Source organism: Tursiops truncatus, chromosome 4 (assembly GCF_011762595.2).
Source record: "Tursiops truncatus isolate mTurTru1 chromosome 4, mTurTru1.mat.Y, whole genome shotgun sequence".
Classification (NCBI taxonomy): Eukaryota; Metazoa; Chordata; class Mammalia; order Artiodactyla; family Delphinidae; genus Tursiops; species Tursiops truncatus.
This window is the reverse complement of record NC_047037.1, coordinates 128,319,162-128,344,357: the sequence shown is the minus strand read 5'-3', so window position 1 is coordinate 128,344,357 and position 25,196 is coordinate 128,319,162. Positions and strand designations below refer to the sequence as shown.

General features: G+C 38.7%; 1 protein-coding gene across 1 annotated transcript; it reads right to left on the bottom strand.

Moving 5' to 3' along the window:
* Positions 1 to 9,967: 9,967 nt before the first annotated feature.
* HEMK2 (HemK methyltransferase 2, ETF1 glutamine and histone H4 lysine) lies at positions 9,968 to 24,887 on the bottom strand. Its single transcript, XM_004310999.3, has 6 exons — positions 24,743 to 24,887; positions 22,452 to 22,538; positions 20,392 to 20,482; positions 16,614 to 16,697; positions 12,036 to 12,177; positions 9,968 to 10,959 (listed from the first exon to the last, which is right to left on the bottom strand). The coding sequence occupies exons 1-6, from the start codon at positions 24,874 to 24,876 to the stop codon at positions 10,853 to 10,855; spliced, it is 645 nt and encodes a 214-aa protein (XP_004311047.1). The 5' UTR covers positions 24,877 to 24,887; the 3' UTR covers positions 9,968 to 10,852.
* Positions 24,888 to 25,196: the final 309 nt, after the last annotated feature.

The following is a 25,196-nucleotide window of genomic DNA, read 5'->3' as shown; positions in this document are numbered from 1 at the left end:
TCTCCCTGGTTAACTCGAACAGGGGTTGTCAAACTTTCTGTAAAGGGCCAAGTAGTAAATATTTTAGGCTTTATGGGCAACTATTTAACTCTGCCAGTGTATCGCAAAAGCAAATGAATGAATGAAAAGCTGTGGTCCAATAAAACTTTATTTACAAAAGCAGGTAGTGGGCTAGATTTCACCTGTGGGCTGTATTTTGCCAGCCCTTGAACTAGATCAACACAACATGAATAGCACCCCAAAGCTGTTAACAGAAGCCTCTGTCAGTGCCACCAAACTTCAGGAGGCTCACTAATGTATTCTGAATTCTGGCAATGGTGAATGGTTAAATTTCACTGGTTGTCACCTGTTTGAAACCAGCTGGTTATCATAGCCCTAGCTGTAGTGTCTTGAATAGGATTGGACCCGTAGGACCTAACCTTTAACCAAAATCTCAACTATCACCGTATTGTGGCAGTTATGCTCAGGGGCTCTGAGCCAGAAGACCCAGTCTGTGGGACTCTTTTGTCACACGAGCTATGATATTCACTGCAGTGTCTCAGCAGAAGGCCCTGTGGACATGCAATCACTGTTCTTAGTCCCTGGTATCTCCCCCACTTGGCTGAAGATGCATGTTGGAAGATAAATCTTCATGGATCTCTTGTGTTTCTTCATGTCTTGAAATTAAGGCACTAACTTCCCTTTGTTCTGGATTATCTCTTCAATAATATTTGTATAGGGCTTCCCTGGTGGTGCAGTGGTTAAGGATCTGCCTGCCAATGCAGGGGACATGGGTTCGAGCCCTGGTCCAGGAAGATCCCATATGCCATGGAACAATTAAGCCCGTGTGCCACAACGACTGAGCCTGCGCTCTAGAGCCCACAGCCACAACTACTGAGCCTGCGTGCCACAACTACTGAAGCCCGTATGCCTGGAGTCCATGTTCTGCAACAAGAGAAGCCACTGCAATGAGAAGCCCATGCACTGCAATGAAGAGTAGCCCCTGCTCACCGCAACTAGAGAAAGCCCGCGCGCAGCAACGAAGACCCAACGGAGCCAAAAATAAATAAATAAAATAAATAATTTTTTAAAATACATTTGTAGAGCGACAATCCTTTAGAAAATAGTGATAGTGTCTCTCTCCAAAGCAGAGAGAAGACATTTCTCAAAGAGCAGTTACTCTTACCGTCCAGTCTAATAAACACAGTGTCTCCACAGCAAAGGGAAGGCATGCTTAATGCCCACACGGAAAAATTGGGGTTCCCTTAAGTTCAGGGTTTCTCTTCTATAATGCAACCCACTGTGTATACTAGTTATCCTTCTGGGTCCATCCATGTTACTCCCATAGGACTCCAGGGCAAGGAGAAGCTGATGAAAATATGCTGATGCTCATATTAATTGATAAGCTGAGTAGTAAAGTTCTCTGTCTCTGATCGAGAAGCATTCTTTCTTCTGCCAACAGTGAGAGTGTGTCAGGTTAACCTGTTAGCTTACAAGTAGGGTAAAATCTCAGATCCTTTACATTTCTTGACAGTGCCATGTCCTGCAGTGTTTTCTGTGGAACCGCCATTAGTGCTGGCTTACTGGAGCCAATGGGCCTTCATACGGTAATTCACTCCCCAAAATGTTATGGCACGTTTGCAAAATTACTGTCATAGGACCCACAGCCAAGGGCTATAGGTTGGAAACAAGTCTCCCTGGTGACCTGTACTTCACACTCCTTTCCCACTCTTCACTTAAATCATGAGGTTTTTCTTACCAATTCTACTGCCTATGCCAATGAGCTAAGCCAATCTAGTTGGAGTTTATAGATCTGTGAGAATGACAGTGAAACTCAGCCTAAGTTGTTTTCACTTTGCCATTTGGAGCAAAAATCAAATTCATGGCCTAAAGATGAAATTAAAGGTATGACTATAAAATCCTTCACTAAGACCTCGGAAAGATCAAAGGTGGTGTCTTAGAGCATTTTCAGTCAGAATAAAGGCTCTTTAAATATTTTAAGGATGAGCCTCACAGATTCTCTTAAATAATAGGGCCTCTAGGAAGCTTAAGGGCATTAACCCTAAGATATCTCAACAGAAGCCCAAGGTAGAGCAGAGCTTATCTTGAAAAGATTTATGTGTGTGGCATATATCTAATCGAGTTAACCCCAAAATGATTTTCAGGAGAACTTAAAGTTTTAAAGAGAACTACGTCAGTGGAAATACAACTTGGACTGAGACCATCCAAAATGAAAAGAGATTTTGGACCTCTAAACATCTATAAGCAGGGACCAGCCTGAGAAAACGACTCAGATGCAAACATGTGCTACCTTTATCTTGTGGTTTAACAACCCATGCAGGATATTGTAGTGAATACTGAAGCTTGAGGAAGTTCTAGGAAGTGGTCCATTTCATCTCTATGTAAAAATTAGTGGCATCCAAGTGTTCATATTTTTCATTTGTGACTTCTCTTTTTCATTATCAATATAATCAGAATTTCTCATTTTTCAGATATTTGTCCTTTGATATATTATTGTATCTTTCTTTTAAAATCAATTTTTGGGAATTCCCTGGCAGTCCAGTTGTTAGGACTCAGCGCTTTCACTGCCGAGGGCCTGGGTTCAATCCCTGGTCAGGGAACTAAGATCCCACAGGCTGCACAGTGCGGCCAAAATAAATTAATAAATAAAAATGAAGTCAATTTTTGCTCTCATCTATATCATATTGCCAATTTTCCTACTTTTTTAGAGAATTTATTCTAGCTTCTCAAATTGGATACCTAGTATATTAATTCTAAGCCTTTCTTCTTTTCTTTTATAAGCATTTAAGGCTGTAAATTTCCTTCTAAGTTTTACTTCCACTGAATTCCCTAAGTTCTGATGTTGAAATTTTCATATAATTCAGTCATTTAAAAAATGCCCATTATCACTTAATTTTGACCTATAAATTATTTAGAAGCATGTTTTAAATTTTGCAAATGTATGAAGAGTTTTAAAATTTATCTTTTTCTTAGTGATTTATAACCTAATTACTTTATAATCAGAGAATATGAGCTATATGATACTGATTCTTTGATTATTACAGGGACTTGCTTTTGGCCTAATAGGTAATTATGTTTGTAAACATCCCATGTATGCTTATGTATTCTCTAATTGTTGGCTCCAGAGCTCTATTGTACGTTAGTCTATAAATCAAACATTTCTATTGTTCAAATCTACCTTTATGTTTTTTGTAAATCTTGATGTTGTGGTAATTGAGAGGGGATTTGAAATCTTCCTGTATGACTGATTAGTCAGCTTAAACTTGCATTTCTCTTTTTATTTTATATAGTATGAGGCTCTTTTACAGTTACATTCAAGTTTATAACTGTGAATATCTGCCTGTACACCTTTTATCATTCTTTAGTGTTCATTTCTATCCCTAGTAACGCTTGTAACTTATTGTCAGTGTATTAGCTTCCCAAAGCTGCTGTAACAAAATACCACACAGCTGGGTGGCTTAAAACAATAGAAATTTATTCTCTCAGAGTTCTGGAGGCTAGAAGTCTGAAGTCAAGGTGTCAGCAGGACCATGCTCCCCATGAGGGCTTTGGGGAAGAATCCTTTCTTGCCTCTTCCAGCTTCTGGTAGTTGGTGGCAATCCTTGACACTCCTTGGCTTGTAGACTCATCACTCCAATCTCTGCCTCATCTTCATGTGGTATTTTCCCTGTGCCTGTGTCTCTACATCCAAATATCCTTCTTCTTACAAAGACAACCATCACATTGGATTTAGGGCCCACCCTAGTCCAGTATGATGTCACCTTAATTACATCTGCAAAGACCCTATTTCCCAATAAGGTCACACTCACAGGTTCTGGATGGACGTGAATTTTGGGGGGAACACTATTCAACCCAGTATAGTCAACTATTAATGTAGCTATCTCAGCTTGTTGATTTGTCTAATATATCTTTTCCCATCCTTTTATTTCCAATCTTAAAATGTACTATACTTCAGGTAAGTCTCTTAGAATCACTGTATAATTGAAATTAAAAAATTATAACATTTTCTTTTAGCTAGTGAGTTTAATTCAATTACTTGGATAACTGAGATATTCTAAATTATATCTCATTACCTTGATTTACCCCCTTTTTTGGTCTTTTTTTTAGCTTAAAAAAAATTTTTTTTAAATTAATTTATTTTATTTTTGGCTGTGTTGGGTCTTCGTTTCTGTGCGAGGGCTTTCTCTAGTTGCGGTGAGCGGGGGCCACTCTTCATCGCAGTGCACGGGCCTCTCACTGTCGCGGCCTCTCTTGTTGTGGAGCACAAGCTCCAGATGCGCAGGCTCAGTAGTTGTGGCTCATGGGCTTAGTTGTTCCGCGGCATGTGGGATCCTCCCAGACCAGGGCCCGAACCCGTGTCCCTGCATTGGCAGGCAGATTCTCAACCACTGCACCACCAGGGAAGCCCTATTTGTCTTTTTTTTAATTGAGTCTTTTTGTTTTATAATTTTCTGTTTTTCTCTCCTGTTTCTAGTATTTTGGTGGTTACCCTTGAACTCTGACCATACTGTATTAGCTTCCTATGGCTGCTGGAACAAATTACCGTAACCTTAGTGGCTTAGAACAACAGGAACTTATTCTCTTGCAGTTCTGGTGGCCAGAAGTCTGAAATGGGGTTCTCTGGGCCAAAATCAAGGTGTCAGCAGGGTCTCACTCCCTTGGAAGGCTTTAGGAGAGGATCATTTCCTTGCCTTTTCTAGCTTCCAGGGCTGATTCCTTGCGATCCTTTAGTTCGTGGTCCCCTGTTCCACCTTCAAAGCCAGCAGCATCGTCATAATAAACTTCTCCTCTTTTGTATTAAAATATCCCTCTGCCTCTCTCTTTTGTTTTTCTTGTGGTACGCGGGCCTCTCACTGTTGTGGCCTCTCCCATTGTGGAGCACAGTCTCCGGACGCGCAGGCTCAGCGGCCATGGCTCAAGGGCCTAGCCGCTCTGCAGCATATAGGATCTTCCCAGACTGGGGCACGAACCCGTGTCCCCTGCATCAGCAGGCGGACTCTCAACCACTGTGCCACCAGGGAAGCCCCTGCCTCTCTCTTATAATACACTTGTGATTACACTTAGGGCCTACCTAGATAATCCGGGATAATCTTCCCATCTCAAAATCCTTAATCACTTCTGCCAAGTTCCTTTTGTTGTATAAAGTAACATTCAAAGGGTTCTAGGGGTTAGAATATAGATATCTTTGGGGACCATTATTCAGCCTACCACACATACATATTAAGTACTACTTTTACCTCCTGAACATTGCAAAGAATTTAGAACACTTTCACCCTAATCAAAATGCCCTACCTAATTTAACACAGCTGTTCAATATTTATTATTTCTATTTTCAAACCAATTAAATCACACTGTAATTACTAGTAGTATTTTATATAATGTTTGTTTGCATTTATGTACATCTTTCACATTTTATTTGCTATCAGTTATTTTTTCCATTTGAGACCCCTGGGATGTTTTTCCTTTTTTTCTGAAATACGTTTTTAGAAGTTCCTTTACTGTAGATCTCTTATTGGTAAACGCCTTCATTTTTACCTGTAAATGTTACTTTTTAAAACCTCACTTGTAAGAGTTTTGCTGGAAACACAATAGGTGGACCACTACTCTCAACATTTTGAAGATCTTACTCCACTGGCTTCTGGCTTCCACTGTAGCTGTTTAAGAATTCTGTTGTTGTTTCAATTATAGTTCTTTTATAGCAGGGGTTGGCAAACATATTAAAGGAACAAAGAGTAAATATTTTGTGGTTTGTGGGCCATATGGTTTCAATGGTAACTGTTGCAGTTACTCAGTTCTGCCACTGAAGTCCAAAGCAGCCACAGGCAATGCAGAAATGAACCGGAGTGGCTGTGTCCTAACATTTTATTTACAAACACAGTTTGTCAACATCTGCTTTATAGTGATGTGTACCTTCCTTCTCTTTGATTGCTTTCTAAAATCTCTTTGTCTTTGGTGTTTTGCAATATCACTACTATATGTCTAGGTGTGGATTCTCCTTTATCCATTTTTTGCTTCCAGGATTCATCTTCTTTTTAATTAATTAATTAATTTATTCTTGGCTGTGTTGGGTCTTTGTTGCTGCGCAAGGGCTTTCTCTAGTTATGGCAAGCAGGGGCTACTCTTCGTTGCAATGCGTGGGCTTCTCATTGCGGTGGCTTCTCTTGTTGCGGAGCATGGGCTCTAGAATGCAGGCTTCAGTAGTTGTGGTGCATGGGCTCAGTAGTTGTGGTGCATGGGCTCAGTAGTTGAGGCTCACAGGCTCTAGAGTGCAGGCTCAGTTGTTGTGGCACATGGGCTTAGTTGCTCCACAGCATGTGGGATCTTCCCGGACCAGGGCCTGAATCTGGGCCCAAACCCATGTCCCCTGCATTGGCAGGGGGATTCTTAACCACTGTGCCACCAGGGAAGGCCTATAATTTCTATCACTTTGAAAAATTTTGGCTATCAGCTCTTTAAACACTTTTTTTTCAGTTCTCCTACTCTTTCTCTTCTCTTTCTGGGAATTTGACTGCATATATACTGTCCTGCTTTATATTGTCCCACAGATCACTGAGGTTTTGTTCCTATATTTTCAGTGTTTTTTGTTTGGTTTTAAATCTCCCTTTTTGTATTTGGATCATGCTGTCACTGTTTTCTCATTCACTGATCTTTTCCTCTGCTAATCCCTTGTAGTGATAATTTTACTTCAGATATCATATTTTTGATCTTTAGAAGTTCCACTTAGTTCTTTTAAAATGTTTACTTCTCATTATATTCAAGTTTTTCTTTATATCTTTGTACTTATTCATAATATTTATAATAACTATCTTAAAGTCCTTGTTTAGTAGTTTATAATCTATCATTGTTGGGTCTGTTTCTACTGATTGATTTTCCCCTGGTTATGGTCTATATTTTCCTGATTTCTTCACATTGTTGCAGGAAAGAATCCAAGAGCGAGCCATAGTAAAGTGAAAGGTTTATACAGGGAGATACACACTCCAAAGACAGAGTGTGGTCCATCTCAGAAGATGAGAGAGGCCTCATCTTCTTTTTAAAAGGTCAGTTCAGGAAAAACATTAGCCATTACCTTTCCAAACAGTGTCTTTCTTACATTCTTTTTGGGATTCTTGTTTTGCTAGACCTTTGCATTCTATCCTCCATAATCATTATTTTTCTTCATGTTTTCTTTTTGTCTCTCAGAGCTACATTCTGTGAGTTTCTTTCAGTTCATTAACTCTCTTGTTAGCTATCTTTTTTACCCTCTCCACAGTAGCTTCTTTAAAAAAAAATTATTTTTGGCTGCATTGTGTTTTTGTTGCTGTGTGCGGGCTTTCTCTAGTTGCAGCGAGCAGGGGTTAAACTTCATTGCAGTGTATGGGCTTCTCATTGCGGTGGCTTCTCTTGTTGCGGAGTACAGGCTCTAGGCGCGCAGGCTTCAGTAGTTGCAGCACGTGGGCTTAGTTGCTCCATGGCATGTGGGATCTTCCCAGACCAGGGCTTGAACCCATGTCCCCTGCATTGGCAGGCAGATTCTTAACCATTGCACCACCAGGGAAGTCCCCATAGTGGCTTTTGATTTCAGGAATTCTATTTCTCATTTCTAAAAGTTGCCTTGAATTTCTTCTTTCCAAACAGTATCTTCTTGTGTGTCTCCTTCGTGACTATGTTAGCTCTAAATATTTCAAATATTCTATATAACAATTCCAGTATCTGCATTCCTTGGGTGACCAATTCTGAGTTAATTTTTTTCCCTCCGCTCTAATTGACTGTTTGCAGAATATGGGTATTTCCCTGGCTTTGGCTATTAGCTTGCTAGGGTTGCCATGACAAAATAACACAGGATGAATGGCTTAAACAGCAGACATTTATTTCCTCACTGTTCTGGAGTCTAGGAGTCCAAGATCAAGGTAGAAGCAGGTTGTTTTCTCCTCAGACCTCTTTCCTTGGCCTGAAGGTGGCCACCTTCTGTGTCCTCACATGGTCTTTCCTCTGTGTGCAAGCATTCCTGATGTTTTTTAATCTCCTTTCCTTAAAAGGACACCAGTCACACATGCATCCCAATGTTCACTGCAGCACTATTTACAATAGCCAGGTCATGGAAGCAAATGTCCTTCATCGACAGACGAATGGATGTCCATCGACAGACGAATGGATAAAGACGATGTGGTGCATACATACAATGGAATATTACTCAGCCATAAAAAGGAGCAAAATTGGGTCATTTGTAGAGACGTGGATGGACCTAGAGACTGTCATATGAGTGAAGTAAGTCAGAAAAAGAAAAACAAATATCATATATTAACACATATATGTGGAATCTAGAAAAATGGTACAGATGAACCAGTTTGCAAGGCAGAAATAGAGACACAGATGTAGAGAACAAATGCATGGACACCAAAGGGGAAAGGGGGGGTGGGATGAATTGGGAAATTTGGATTGACATACATACACTAATATGTATAAAACAGATAACTAATGAGAACCTGCTGTATAGCACAGGGAACTCCACTTCACTGTACAGTAGAAACTAACAACATTGTAAAATAACTATACCCCAGTAAGAAAAAAAAAGAACACCAGATTGGATTAAGGCCCACCCTAATGGCCTTTTTATTTAACTACCTCTCTTAAGGCCCTATCTCTAAATACAGTCATATTCTGAGGTAAGAGGGGATTAGGGCTTCAACACATGCATTTGGTGGTGGTGACAGGGGTGGGGTAGCGGGGGAGACACAATTCAGTCTGCAACAGCTATGTATGTGAAGTCCTTGGTGTTTTATATAGCATTTCTATGTTTAGTTTCCTATGTTGATAGAAGTCCTCTATACTCATTTAAAAGTATTTCAAACATTATTTGAAAAAGTATTCAGGACCTCATTCCCCAAAACTATGACTAAGAGCCCACAATAAAATTCTAAGGTTAATTTTTTTTTCTCCTGGGATACAAGAGGTTATTTACTATAAGACTTCATTCAGATGGCACTGTTTCTGGGAATGGAAATTTATTTACAGATATCAGATTTAAGATAATACTAATTTTGACATTTTTGCTGCTTAAAGCAGCATAAGCAAAGAAAAAGACAGCTTTTGGAGTCAGATCTGTGTTTGAAATGTTGCCATACTGTTTTCACTCTTTACTACTGTGCTTCTTTGAACAAATTATTTAACCTTTCTGAACATCAAAGGTGGATAATTCTATTCTTTCTGTGGATTATCCAAAGGATTAAATGAGCATGCCATCTAAAGCAATAGTTCTAAAATTTGACAGGGTGACTAAAGAATGTTGAGAGGTACATTTTAAAAAATACAGTTTTAAGGTCTGGTCAGCAGAATATTCCATGGGTTTATGGTGGGGCTTAGGAATGCATAATCTTTAACTTCCTCAGGTGATTCTGAATGTAGCCAAATTAAAAAATTATAGATTGCTCTCACTCTGGTCCTACACAGTCCTGCTAATTGATTTTGATAAATACAGCTGACCCTTGAACAACACCGGGGTTAGGGCACTGACCCCCCTCACAGTCAAAAATCCACATATAACTCTACAGTCAGCCCTCCATGGCATCCATGGCTTTAACCAACCACTGATAGTGAAATACTGTAGTGTGTCTTTATTGAAAAAGATCTGTGTATAAGTGGACCCGTACAGTTCAAACCCATGTTGTTCAAGGGTCAACTGTATATTTTAAATGGTGGGGAAGTTACAGAAGAGGTTCCTAAATTTAGTAAAGGTAATTTGACATTTCTTGAAAGATACATGTGGGCTCTTAAAAATGTGATTAATTTGAGTGCTGGGTTTATTTACATACAACTCTCCGGGACCTAAGAAAAAAATGAAAGCAGTCTGCAATATATATGCAAGAAGAAAACAGAAATATATGATAGAGGATAAAAAGTAGGAAAAACGTGACCAAGAAGAAGAATGGAGGAAGAAGCCATTCTAAATAATAGAAAGAGAATGGAGACAATAAGTAAAGGTAAACTTAAAACATTTTAAATAAACGATTGTGTTTAATTACAGAATACACTATGATTGTACAAATGCCAACACAAAAGAATGAAAGTTCCTCTATTCCCACCTGTTATTTACCTTTTGAGAATTTCTTATACACACATACACACAAACTTTCTTTGTTAGTTTTTCAAAAATATACATATAGGTTAGTACTATTTTGCAACTTGATTTTTTTCACTACTCAGTAGCACATCATGAACCTCTTCTGGTTCAGTATATACAGAACTTACTTGTGTTTAATGGCTGGATATGTCACTCATGTTCAGTAACATGAACATACTGTAATTTATTTTACCAATCCCTTTGCTGATGGACATTTAGGTTAACTTCATTGCTTTGCCATTACAAGTAATGCTGAAATGAACATCCTCTTCATATACAAATATACATATATATATATATATATATATATTTTGCGATACGCGGGCCTCTCACTGTTGTAGCCTCGTCCGTTGCAGAGCACAGGCTCCGGACGTGCAGGCTCAGAGGCCATGGTTCATGGGCCTAGCCGCTCCGCCGGCATGTGGGATCTTCCCGGACCGGGGCACGAACCCGTGTCCCCTGCATCGGCAGGCGGACTCTCAACCACTGCGCCACCAGGGAAGCCCTACAAATATAATTTATTATATATTCTCCACATATATATAATATATAAAATTCAAATTATATATATATTATATATATTTACTTGCATTTGTGCAAATATTTCTGTAGGCCTGATTCCTGGGCAAAAGGAAATGCCTTACTCTTCTGCCTTTTTCTATATGACAAATTTCTGACTTTATTTGTTAACTAAGAAATGACTTCTGTTTCAAAATATGCCAAATGCATGCAGCTTTCAGTAGCACACACTATAGATTAGGACTTGGTGAACTTGAGGACTGAAAGGATTTCTTGGCCTGCTTGCCTGGAAAGTGCAGTGGTCCCTTGTAGACCTTTTGTCTTCATTATTTTCAAAATTTCTTCTAAAACGAAAATTAAAACAAAAGGTAAAATCCAATTAAATCATATGGTGAAGTACATATTATCACTAAACAGTTTAATAAGATGATAGACAGACTATTTACAAATTCTATTTATCTAAGAAAATAGCATATACCATGTAATTTCTATTGAAGTGAACTTGGACTTCAGACAGATGAGAGCACCTTGGATTTTCAGGGTGTTGCTGAGAATTCTAATCAGACTGAATAACTGCTTTGCAGTGGTAGCCTACTCTGGACTCAACAGAAACGTTAGTTATACTTACTATTACAGTAAATGATTCATTTTTTAGTTGCTTGGCTCTAATCTCTGCCCTATATCCTCCCTTTTGGATGAAAAATGCCAACAAGCGTGTGTGCAAATCATATACTGACATTGAAAAGTGGTAGTAAATGAAGTAGCTTATTTCTTTAAAGGTACTGAAAAAAGCAAGACCTTCTCTTTCTAAATAACTAACACTAAAAAGATGAAACCAAGAAACTGGGGTCACAAAAAACAAACCCTCAAAACCAAACAATCCGAAAACCCTAGTTAATTATGATGTGATTTGAGGGGCTGAGAATGTAACATATAAGATAATAATCAAACCTGAGATGTACAGAAAAGAGAAGAGAGATTATGGTCGATTTAGTTAACCAAGTAATCTGAAAACCAAGATATAAAAATCCTATCAGGAGATACCTTTCATGATAAAACTTCAGATGAACTAAAGAGTATGCAGCAGAACTGCCAAGACATGAAGACTAGAATATAGAGAGAAAATTCACAGAGTGAACTGAGGGTGAGGTGTTTTAAGAAGATTATAGATTCTGTATTTGAATATTAGTTGATAAATTAGGGAAAAAAATCTCCCTCACTCCAAAAAAGACAATACTCTTTAAAATCAGAAAAATCTACCTCTAAAAAATCTCTCTCCTCTTTCAACATGAATGTTATGTCTGTATTATCTGTTGTCAGTGATTACATTCATTAACATTCTGGGTTACTACCATCTTTGACATAATTAGCCTTGATTTCAGCAAAGTAAATGGTTAAAAGATAAACTGGTCTGTATTACCTGGATTGTTTTCTTTAATGGTGACTAAATAGAACAATCCTCTTGGTGAAAGGAGCTCTGGAGCCAGTGGAAACAATCTGTCCATGACTTCACGACCATTTCGGCCACCAGCCCAAGCTGCCTCTATCCCGTGACTCCTTACCTGTGACCAATTAGAAAGATTGTTCTGTTTTGACTTAAGTTACATTAAAAAAAACTGAATCTTTTTGACAAGTAACGTTCACCAAACAGTAATGTACTTTTTATTTTACTGCTGATGAGGAGGCAGCAGTAAAGCTGAATCTGAGCCCCATCATTTCCTAGCATGTGTGACCTTGCATAAGCCTGTAATCTTTTTTTTCTTTTGCCCTTGGGATAAATCTTTGTGTGATTAGCAACATAAAGCTAAAGGTCCTAAATATCTGTCACCATTTCACATTTAATTATGGCAGCTGGCACTACAGGAGAAAACTCCCTTACAGAACCCTTCATGTCTCCAAATCTTATATAGATAAGTCTGTAATCTTGATGAATTAGTTTCCTCTCTTACCTGTAAAATTAGAAAAACAACAGTTTTATCTGTAAAATTAGGAAAATGGTAAAAACTTATTTTTGTCCTTTAGGAATAAATGAGGAAGTATATTTAAAGTTTGAGAACAGTGCTCTGTGCATAATAATGTGGTTTAATAATAGTTGATACTATTAATACAAGGTTTAAATTCTTAATATAGAACAATTAGGAAGAAACTAAAAGGGAGAATTTGTATTATAAGAGATCTACTTTGCAGAAACAAAGTTTCAAAATGTCCCACTGTATCTGGCTGTCTTCTAGATTACTGAGAGTACTACAGCCCTTTTTCAGGAACCCACTTATTACATAAAAGTACATTGAAGCATTTTTTCCTACAATGATCTAATTATAGTATAGAAACAAAACCCATGAGTTTATATAGCATTAAAAATCTTTAGATGCTTAACACTGTATATTGTTTCTAAAACTTAAGAATACATCGAGAGATGAATGGATAAAGAAGATGTGGCACATATATACAATGGAATATTACTCAGCCATAAAAAGAAATGAAATTGAGTTATTTGTAGTGAGGTGGATGGACCTAGAGTCTGTCATACAGAGTGAAGTAAGTCAGAAAGAGAAAAATAAATACTGTATGCTAACACATATATATGGAATCTAAGAAAAAAAAAAAGTGGTCATGAAGAACTTAGGGTCAGGACAGGAATAAAGATGCAGACCTACTCGAGAATGGACTTGAGGACACGGGGAAGGGGACAAAGTGAGAGAGTGGTAGTGTATATATGGACATATATACACTACCAAATGTAAAATAGATAGCTAGTGGGAAGCAGTCACACAGCACAGGGAGATCAGCTAGGTGGTTTGTGACCACCTAGAGGGGTGGGATAGGGAGGGTGGGAGGGAGGGAGACGCAAGAGGGAAGAGATATGGGGATATATGTATATGTATAACTGATTCACTTTGTTATAAAGCAGAAACCAACACACCATTGTAAAGCAATTATACTCCAATAAAAATGTTAAAAAAAAGAATATCTTGATGAAATCACTCAAAAACTACTTAAACCCTAATACAATTATTTTCTTCCTAATCCCTTTAATGGTTTTTGTCCACATTTTAGTTTAAATTATTTACATACAATTATACATTCTGCTTTTATTCATTTATCATGGCATATATTTCCCCATTCAAAATAATTTCTTGGGAATTGCCTGGCGGTCCAGTGGTTAGGGCTCCACACTTCTGCTGCAGGGGGCATAGGTTTGATCCCTGGTTGGGGAACTAAGATCCCACAAGCCCGTAAAAATGAATTTCTTTATACCTATAACCATATACATGTACAATTAAGAGAAATATGTTCGTATACCTCCTTTTAAAAAAAAAACTGTACTTTTCCCTTTTCTGTTTTGCTTGTCTGCTACCCTCCCATCTTACATACACACACACACGTTTTTCTTTTTTGTCCGTGTTTTACAAAAAAAGGATTATATCTACATTCTTGCCTGTATCTTGCTTTTCTCAACAGTACCATATGGAAATCTCTTCATGTGATCAGGTATAGTTCAATTTCCTTTTTAATGGCTGCATAATATTTTATTGTGTTAGAGTATCATTTCTTATTTAGCTATTGATGGGCATTCAGCATGTCCATTTGCTTAATTTTTTTGTATCTAATTTAAATTATTCTCATATTTATCATAAGCTCCTCAATATAATTTCCCACATAGTTAATAATACTAGGGAATTTATCAGTTCCTCTGCTTTTTTTGTCATGCCTTTCATCCTGGAGACTTCCCTTTTCTAACATTCCAAGAATTCCCTTTTTCTGGGGCCCATATCTTCCCGTTTCTTGGCTTACTCCCTTATTTTGGTGGAGCCCATTCTCTGGATGTTTCACAGGGTTAAGTTACCCATGGAAAGAGTGCATGGTGATGACAGCTTTTGCCAAGCCTGTCCCTTGTCACTTCTGTTTCAGTGTGGACTAGGAGCCCTCTGTGCTGGACCCTGTTTACACGCCCCCCAGGGATGCTCAGCCAGGTTTGTCTGCTTGCACTAGAGACCACCCTCCAGGAGGATCTCCTGGCGACAAGCACATTCTCACAGGCCATGGAGGGGAAGTTTTCATCTCTGGAAGGAGTCACGTTCGGTGGTCTGCTGACTGCCTACTACCTGGGCTTTGCTGTGCCTTCCCCTGATCCTTTGTAAGTCACAGGTACAAACCAACAGTACCTAACCTCATGTTGAGGGATGTAATAGTAAGTATAGCCACAACTTTTTACAAACTCCTATTATTTGTATGTCTCCTGGATCTAACCTCTAAGTCTCTTAACTTTTACCTTCATTGTTTCCTTTTTTTTATCTTCATGCTCAATGCACTGAAATATTTTCATTTGGTTTCCATACCACTGATTCAGGTCTTGACAGAGACTACATTATCTTTAAATTCATTTCCTAATGTTTTACATAGTAAAACATATTTTCAGGCTCCAGAAAATCTTTGTTGTGCTGTATTTAACCCTGCTCTCCAGCTAATTGCTCAGCTAATGGAAATTATGACACTAGCTCTCTCTGTTGCAACTGTGACAAAGCCCAAGTCATTGCCCACACTCAATTACGTACATAATTACACACACAGCTTAGGAGTAGGAATGTGGGAGAAAGGAAGCCCATTCATCTCACCATGTTCCCAGAATCTCCTCCTCATTCACTAGTCTTCCCAGTAGTCTGTAGACCTGATAAACCATGATTTACTTAACTGTCTCTCTTCTGTTACATATATAGGTTCATATTACTTGTTATCATAAATAAAGGTGCACTAAACATATTTTTGTAAATTACAATTTATATTCTATTGTTAATCATTTTCCTAAATTAGATCTCAAAGACTGAGATTATTGGTCACGCTTGATATTTATTTCCATAGTGCTTTTCTAAAGAGTTTTATTAAGCTGCAGGGACTTCCCTGGTGGTGCAGTGATTAAGAATCCTCCTGCCAGTGCAGGGGAGACGGGTTCAATCCCTGGTCCGGGAAGTTCCCACATGCAGAGGAGCAACTAAGCCCGTGCGCCTCAACTACTGAGCCTGCGCTCTAGAGCCTGCAAGCCACAACTACTGAGCCCACATGCCACAACTACCGAAGCCCACGTGCCTTGAGCCCTTGCTCTGCAACGAGAAGCCACCACAATGAGAAGCCCGCGTACCACAACAAAGAGTAGCCCCCACTCGCCGCAACTAGAGAAAGCCCGCGTGCAGCAATGAAGACCCAACGCAGCCAAAAATAAATAAATTTATATATTAAAAAAAGTTTTATTAAGCTGCATTTCCCTCCACTGCTGTTCACCTTATGACAATGACTTTCCTTCTCACATGAGTTCATATGTCAGGGGAGCAACAACGTCTCAGTAGTAACAGCAGCAACATAGACCCTTCCCATCTTGGTAAAGGTGAATGTAATATTTATCAGCCTTGCCAGAGAGTGATCATCAAAGAATAAAATAGGTACAATAATTCAGAGGAAAGCTAGCTAGTCCATCACTAAACTTTTGTCTGCTTTGACCATTCTTTCTTTAAACTGGGAAATGGTTACTGCGGTTTTCCTCTTCATCACTGGAAATACTACAGCAATGCATGTCAGGGTTATAGCTTTTTCCTACCTGAGATGAGGACTGCTTTCCCCCACCCCCACTTCCTGACACCTGTGAAAGGAGGAAAGCTAAGGCTTTCAGAAATAATTCCTATGTGAATTTAAGGTGATTAAAAATATTTTTTTTTTGCAAATTTGTTATTCATGATAAAGGTACACACAGATACATGAATTTAAACACCATGGCTTGATTTGGATGGGATTTTAAAGAATAGATATGGACCACAGTTTGTATTTCCATTAGTTTCAGGTTCCTTTCCTATGTCTACCAATAGTATCCAATAATTGACAATTACAAGTAAAATGAGAGCAGTCTGTGTTATTAGCGGCTGACTGATGTCATATGATGAAGTATGTTTGACTTTTAGATAGAAAAAAGCTGAAAATATTAGTAATTAAATTTTGTTGTATGTCTTACCTCTTCAGGTGGAGTCACTACATAGGGAGGATTAAACACCAGAAGATCAACTTTTTCCTTCAATCTTGGTAGCAAGCCTTTGACCTAAAAAATGTTCAAAATAGTCAGAATTTTAAGCTGGACCCAGAAATAATAAATAAGTAGATGGATAGATAGATATCCATCTAATCAATCTTTAAATATACTCCCTCATGTTTTTAGAAAAAATGTGTTAGAGAGCCAAATTTAAGACAGAAATGGAGATAAATATCTTCACACTTTCATTCAGATAAAGATTATATGCATTTACCTAAAAATAGGGAAAATAAACTATTTATCAGAATGAACACTCTGCTCTTCAACAGCTCACATGTTTACATTCTGGGCTCACTTTTAGAAGACGGAGGCAAGCTCTCACATATTCTGCATAGATTTGTGCACAACTTTAAAGTTATAGCTGCTAACTTAAACATTTATTTTCTATAACCAAGGGAAATATTTTACAAGATGACAGAAAACATACATGAATGACAAAAATATCAGAAGACAGAATTTTGTTTTTCTTTCTACGTCTTTAATTACTTGTATATGTATTGGCTAAAACAATTAGATATCAAAGAAACAAAGGACTAAAAATAGTGGGAAGAGACCTGAAAACATCAGTTGTTTGGCATTTTATAAATATTTGAACTGATACAACTTTCTATAGAATAAGAAAAATGTCTTTTTAAAGAAAGTATATTTAGGGCAAAATGTCATTTAAAGCATCCCTCTGATTGAATTAAATAACTAAGTATTTAAAAAATTATGTCTGATGATGTCATCCTATACCTTCGCAGGCACAGTAAAGTAAAAATGCTGTATCCGGATGAGTTCTCACCCCTAAAGCCATTTCCTTCAAATATTACTTCACACTGACTCTCACTCACGAATTCCAACCCTGTTATTCTTCAAAGGTAATTTCTTTCTCTACTCATTTAAAAAGAGAACAGATAACTATTTTGTGGAACATAATTCAGGTGTATCTTCTGCAAGTAGAAAGGCGACTAGTTAATCTGCTGTTCTTTCTAGTAATAACATTGGTGAGGAAGTACATTTGAAATAACCAAAAGCTTTATTTTCAATTCCATAAAGAAATTAAGTTTCCCAATTGTAAAAAGAATTCAAAAATGTAATTTTCAGGAAATGCTGAGTAAGGAAATTAGAAAAGAATTTGCTGTGTAATTACTTATGATGGCCCTGAGGTACTATATACTAATAATCATTTCAGTACTGGACTTCAAATAAAGGAACAAATTGATACTAAAAAAATAGAAAATTACGGAGTTAAAAAGAAAATGGATTTAAATGAGAAGTCACTGTGGACTGGATATAAAATCTAATTACAGGCAACCCTCACTCATCCATATCTACCTTTTGAATAGTCTCACAGCACTAGAATAAACCCAAGAATTAAGAAGTAAGCAAAAAAGGCCTCTGACAGCAAGTTTTAAATCCATACAGCAAAAGGTACTCTGTGTGAGAAGCACTTATTCAGAATCCCTTAACTCTTAGTTTAAATACAAGTCTAACTAAATTAATTGTTTGGTATTCTAGCACAAAGCACATGAAAAGAGCCAGGAAAGTGCTATCAATGGGTAGCAGTGAAACATGACAACATAAAGCAAGTGAAAAGACAGACAAAGAGGAGAGAAAATAAAAACTCAAAATCACTGCAGGCTATAGCTACTTAATGTAAAGGCAGAAACACCTGAATAAACCTTAGTCATTATCACGTATAGTACAGAATAATAACTGATATTCATATTAATGACCCTGAATCACTAAAAGGTAAAATTATGTTCATTTTGTTTTAAGAATGTAAGGAAATGCATAAGACATATTTGAAAAAGGTTTTTTTTCTAAAACTACAAAAGAAATACAATGAAAGTACTACTTTGTGAACAAACTCAGTTAACCAAAACAATGATTTTCTTTTATATGATAGCTGTGACACCCTATGTCCAGTGTTCTGAATACAAGCAAATGTAAAGAGTTTTGTAATCTGATCACAATACCTATGCTCATACCTATCTCTTCCTACCTTCTTTGCCACAAGTCAACACTCCGCATCATGGTCAGCTTTCGTTACTGAAAGAATGGATTCTGACAGCTTTAGAACTGACTACCACCAGTCATGTTATAAAACAGCTGTGAGACCTCTCAACTTTGATTCAGAAGATGTGGGCTTAAATTCTGGATTTATCACTTTATTAGTTATGTGACTTTCAAAAGTGTCCCTTACCTCTGTTAACAAAAATAGATATTCTGAATTTCTTGTATCTCTAAAGTTTTATTGTTCTATCAAAAAAAATATAATACTAATTATGGACACATTAAAGAAACAACTTTAAAAATTTAGGGACTTCCCTGGTGGCACAGTGGTTAAGAATCCGCCTGCCAATGCAGGGGAAATGGGTTTGATCCCTGGGTCCAGGAGGATCCCACATGCTGCGGAGCAACTAAGCTCGCAAGCCACAACTACTGAAACCCGCGTGCTCTAGGGCCCATGTGCTGCAACTACTGAAGCCCGCATGCCTAGAGCCCATGTACTGCAACAAGGGAAGCCACTGCAATGAGAAGCCTGTGCACCGCAACGAAGAGTAGCCCCCGCTCGCTGCAACTAGAGAAAGCCCGCGCACAGCAACAAAGACCCAACGCAGCCAAAAATTAGTAAATTAATTAAAAAATAAATAAAATAAAAATTTAAAGAGTAAAATCACCACATTGATTATCTTTCTTGATAGTCTAATTTTTAATGGCAGTAACAACTTCTAGTGGTATGTATAGAACTTCTTAGATCTTTGGCTTAATTCCTTCTAAGCTGCAAAATCATTTGTGAGTTTAAAAAAGAGAAAAGCTCAATACCCTTACCAGTACAAGAATAATACATGTCAAGAAGCATGGAAAGCATTTTATATTTCTTATGCCCACCTGTACATACTATTATGATTTTTGCTTATAAAAAGGCATTCACATTTATAACTGAAAAAAAGTTCAGAATCATCCAAATCTTACTAATATAATGTAAAATGTTTTAAAAACTGGAACTGAAAAACGTACGATGTGTAACTTAAAATGATGGTTCTGTAGTCGTCATTTGTTGTTTTTACCTGCCCAGGACCCATTCTGCCTTTCATCTGATTACATGTCCTTGACTTTCATTGGGGAAACTCTACCTCCTCTCATTCTCAATCCAAGTGGCTTGGATTATCCCAACCGAGCTGCTGGAGTGGGACTATGACTCAGGCTCAAGCCAATCATGTGCATATTCCAATCCCCCTTGAGAGATAGGCGTATGACTAAAGCTGATATAAATGGCACTCATTCTGGGGCTTCTGCTAGAGTAACTGAATAGAAAGTGTTTCTTTCCCTGTGAAGTTGCTGAGAAACAAGATACATACATGCAAGCATCTTGTTACCATGAAGGGAACGACTGCTGAGGAATACAGCCACTAGAGAGAAGTTTACAGTTAAGAAAAAGATGCCTGTAACATCATTTGAGTTCCTGAAACTGTTCACTCTTTATTAAAGCCAGTTTGAGCATTCTTCTGACTGAAAGATACCTGATCTATACAGGCCAAGAGAAAGTTCCCTTGAATTGTGGAAAAGATGGATTATCTCAGTCAAGAATTTACTTTGTTCAGCGGGTTAAAAGTTAATTAATGACTCAAGTTTCTTTGACCTAAATCACCTTGACCTTAACTTACTTGAAAAGAAAATTAATTATTACAGTACTGGACAAGGACTAACAGCTTACCAAATCGGTAATTATTGGTTGAATGTGGACTTTGTTACAGCGTGCTGTCTCCAGGGTACATGCTGCTGCCTCAGGGTTGACATCAGTGCACCTATAAACAGAAAAAAACCAACTACATCCTGTGTCTACGGACAAAAATTCAAGGAATGCTCTACTCCTTTTACATAAAGTAGATCTATAAAAAAAATTGGAATGCTTTAATAATGGTGAATTAAAAAAAAGAACTCAGGGGCTTCCCTGGTGGCGCAGTGGTTGGGAGTCCGCCTGCCGATGCAGGGGACACGGGTTCGTGCCCCGGTCTGGGAAGATCCCACATGCCACGCAGCGGCTGGGCCTGTGAACCATGGCCACTGAGCCTGTGCGTCCAGAGCCTGTGCTCCGCAACGGGAGAGGCCACAACAGTGAGAGGCTCACGTACCGCAAAAAAAAAAATTGTTATATTGATATAATGTCCAAGAGTAGAAGAATACACTTACATGCACACATATCTGAAGGAATTTATTAAATTATGAATCCAGCAGGAGAATACTATGTAGCTACCAAAACTGAAATTTAAAAGGAAAATGCTCATCATACAATATTAAATGAAAAACATGGGAAATGAAAAAACAATAGAGGAAACACAGTTGGACCATGTGTGGTAAAATTTATAGGTGATTAAAAAAAATTATTTGGTTGCACCTGGTCTTAGTTGTGGCACGTGGGCTCCTTAGTTGCGGCAGGTGGGTTCCTTAGGTGTGGCATGCAAACTCTTAGTTGCGGCATGCAGCTGGGATCTAGTTCCCTGACCAGGGATTGAACACAGGCTCCCTACATTGGGAGCGTGGAGTTTTAAACACTGAACCACCAAGGTGATTTTTATTTTCTTCTTTATATTTTCTATATTCTCAAATATTCTAAAGAGAAATTTTATTAACTTCCAATTTTTTCTGATAATCAACTTATTTATCTGAAATAAGATTCATTTTTTATTCCAATAATTTAATAGAAAATTAAAATAATATATAATATGAAAAAAATTGAGAAGATGCTGAGCTGGTGCAGGCCCAGGCCGGCCTAGTACAAAGTTAAGGAGGTAGGGAGGAAGGTGGGGAAGCAGGAGGGAGGCAAACTGCCCTGCACAATGGTGAGGAGGCAGCTCAGAATGTGGTGGGTGTTATCAACGGCTGGCTTGACACTTTGGTGCGTACAATGTACTAAAAAAAACCAAAGGGAATTCTAAATCCTTCTAAACCAGCTGGTGAGGGAAGAGGGCAGGACAAGGATGGGGATGAGGGAACCAGTGTAGGCCTTCTGAAGGCCTCTGAGGGGAGGGGCTGGAATGTACTGTGTGGTTAGCAATGAGGTGGGAATGGATGGAAAAGGGCCAAAGTGAACTGTAACATGCAATGAAGGGATGGAAAAAAGACCCACGACTTGGCCAGCAAAGCTGGGGCAAAGGTCTCGGAAGGGGAGGAAGAGAGCGAGGGACTGGGTCCCAGTAGCTTGGGTGCAGTGGTTCAGAATCCACCTGCCAATGCAGGGGACACGGGTTTGACCCCTGGCCCAGGAAGATCCCACATGCCGTGTAGCAACTAAGCCCATGCACCACAACTACTGAGCCTGCTCTCTAGAGCCTGCAAGCCACAACTACTGAGGCTGCATGCCACAAATACTGAAGCCCACACTCCTAGAGCCTGTGCTCTGCAACGAGAAGCCACTGCAATGAGAAGCCCGCGTACCGCAAGAGTAGCCCCCACTCGCCACAACTAGAGAAAGCCCATGCGCAGCAACGAAGACCCAATGCAGCCAAAAATAAATAAATAAATTTTTAAAAAAAGATTCAAATTTAGAGATGACCTAAAATTATTATGCTTCTTATATAATTATGCAGTATGATGGAATGGTTTTGAACACGCAATTATAACTTTTAGGGAAGCATAACTTGCATCTGAATACTTACTACGCTTAAATAGACACTATCAGATACATATTATTTACTTACAAAAATGATTTAATTCAAGCAGTTATCTCCATAGTGAATCTCTTAGACCAAGATGTGGATGAATTTGTATACTTACATGTACAAAGCTTGAGGACCTATCATAGAGGCTAGGAATGCAGATACCACTCCAGACCCTGACCCTACTTCAAGGCATATTTCCACTCTAAAAAAACAAAATAAAACAAGTATTAGTAGTGGTATTAAAATACACATCTCGGGGGGCTTCCCTGGTGGTGCAGTGGTTGAGAGTCCACCTGCCAATGCAGGGGACACGGGTTCGTGCCCCAGTCCGGGAAGATCCCACATGCCGCGGAGCGGCTAGGCCCATGACCCATAGCCGCTGAGCCTGTGCGTCCGGAGCCTGTGCTGTGCAACGGGAGAGGCCACGACAGTGAGAGGCCCGCGTACCGGGGGAAAAAAAAAAAAAAATACACATCTCGGAAAATAACTCATGCTACTTTTATGTCTGTTTCTCCAGCATCATCCCTCACCTACAAATATATGGAAATATAAAAGAAATTTATAAATAAGCTGATTTCCAACAACCACTTTGTGCTTAATATTGCATAATTCAAAACTGTTTGGGGGTATGTAATTTATTTTAAGTCTGTAAAATAGTAATATAACAGGTAGCTTTCAATTAATTTCTATAAAACATTACATAAACCATGGAATGTTAATTTAGGGTTGGAAATATTAATATGGAAGACATCAGCCCTTCCCACAAGGAGCTTCTAGTTTGGTATTTCCTAAAATGATAGGATATTATTACAATATTTATTTATGAAAAACATTTTCTCTGTCACTTTGAAGTAATTCATAAGTCCATCAGCATATCCCAGGGAAATAAAAGTTCCCCCATTCTACTGATAATAGATGTGGAGCAGCAAAGAAATTCCATATTTGTACAGCTCTACACTGAATTGGGAAAATATCTGAGTATCTGATCTTAGAATATTAATAATACTCCTAAGAATGCTATTGAATATAATAAATTCTTGATTCTACTGTATTTGTCCTTCCCTATAATCATATATATACATCAAAGGCACGAATTATCCCCATTACAGAAATAGGTTTGATGGGATACAGGGGCCTCTCTAGCACCTAACTTTCCAAACAACTATTCAAAAACAACAAACTCCAGGGGTTTCTCACTTTTGGAACCATTTCTACACATCTGACAAGCCTTTACTGTGCTGTAGGAAGGTCTGTTGAATCTTACCAGGCGGCTTCTACTTGAAAATAACTATTGTGGCCTCATAAATAATTAAAACTCCAAGACCAGAAATACCCAAGACTTTAAAACAAAATCAGTTCCTTTTACAGCACACTTTGCAAGGCACTTTGTGCTTGTAAATCTTTCTGTGATATCTTGATAGTAAAAGACAAGTTATAAAACAGTACTGTTCCATTCTATATTCCAGTAAATCCAAAAGTTCCATCGTTCACAATGAAAAACTAGTTTAATAATAGTTGGGGCATTTTACACGTGGAAAAATCTGACCAAGAGGGAAAAATAAACACAATATGGATCTTTGAAGCCTGACAACTCTGTTTCATCCTGAGAAAACCCATTTCAACTCTTGATCTTTACATAAATCTAATTATCCAAATTTCCTTCATTTAAAAAATGACAATGTAAGTATTCACTCTTTTTATATTATTAATTTAAAACTTATATGAGCACTTCAAAAAATCAATTTTAATACTTATTAGGAGCTAGGGTATATTCTATAGGCAGCTAGCTGCACGTAACTTTAAATTTTTTACAGTTAAATGAAAAATTCAGTACTAGTCACATCTCAAGTGCTCAGTAGTCACATGGGGCTAATGGCTGTTGCTAGATAGCTGAGTATGCTATTCAGTGGGTTTAAATACACTCCCCTACTCCAATATTTTACAACTTCATTTCCTTTTTGTGCCCTTCCATTGCTAGAGGATGCTTTTATGCACTGAGTAAATTAATGCCATGCGACACTGATATCTACTAAAAGTTGTAATATTAAGACGCAGCGTTTTCAGAATGTTTTGCTTTTGAACGTGTTATAATATCGCTACTCTCAGGGGCTTAGGGTCCTCAGTTAACAGCTGATAGGAAAAGATACATCCCGGCGTGGTGAGGAAGCATGGAGCCCCTGAAACCAAAACACCACCTTGGCAACTGCGGACAGATCCCCGCTAAACTGACTACGTGTATCCACGGAAAAAATCCTCAGTTACGGTGTTCTGGTGTCAACTGTCGCCAAGTGGACCGACACCGCCTCCTCTCGGGGACGGCGGCGACAGTCCTTGCCTTGATCGCCCGCGGCCGCCTCTCCAGGACTCCCGAGCCCTCTCCCGCGGGGACCCTCGCCCTCCTCGCACCCCGTGAGTTCGGCTGCCGCCGCCTCGAGCGCGTCCAGCAGCAGAAATGTGTCCTCCGCGGGCTCGTACACGTCGCTGAAGGAGCCACGGCCCACATGCCTGTGCAATGGCGTAGGGAAACAAGGCGCCGCCATCTTTCGCTCCTCCGGCCCACGCTTATGCGCAATGCGCATGCGTACGTGCAAGGGCGCAGGCCCAGCAGTGGGGGCGGGGCACCGGGGGGCGGAGGGTCACCTCGCTTACAGGTTGTCAGCAGATGCACCTGGAATGTCTAATTAGACGGTTATATAATCTGCAGCTACTAACATTTACTTTCTTCTTTAGAGTATTAAAATTTGTTTTATTTTGTGGACTAGCACCGGATAGAGGCAGCGTCTATTGTTTTTGATTAAGGGGAATGTTTTCTCTCTCTATTCTACACTTAGAAGTTTCCTTCTATTCCTAGTTGGCAAAG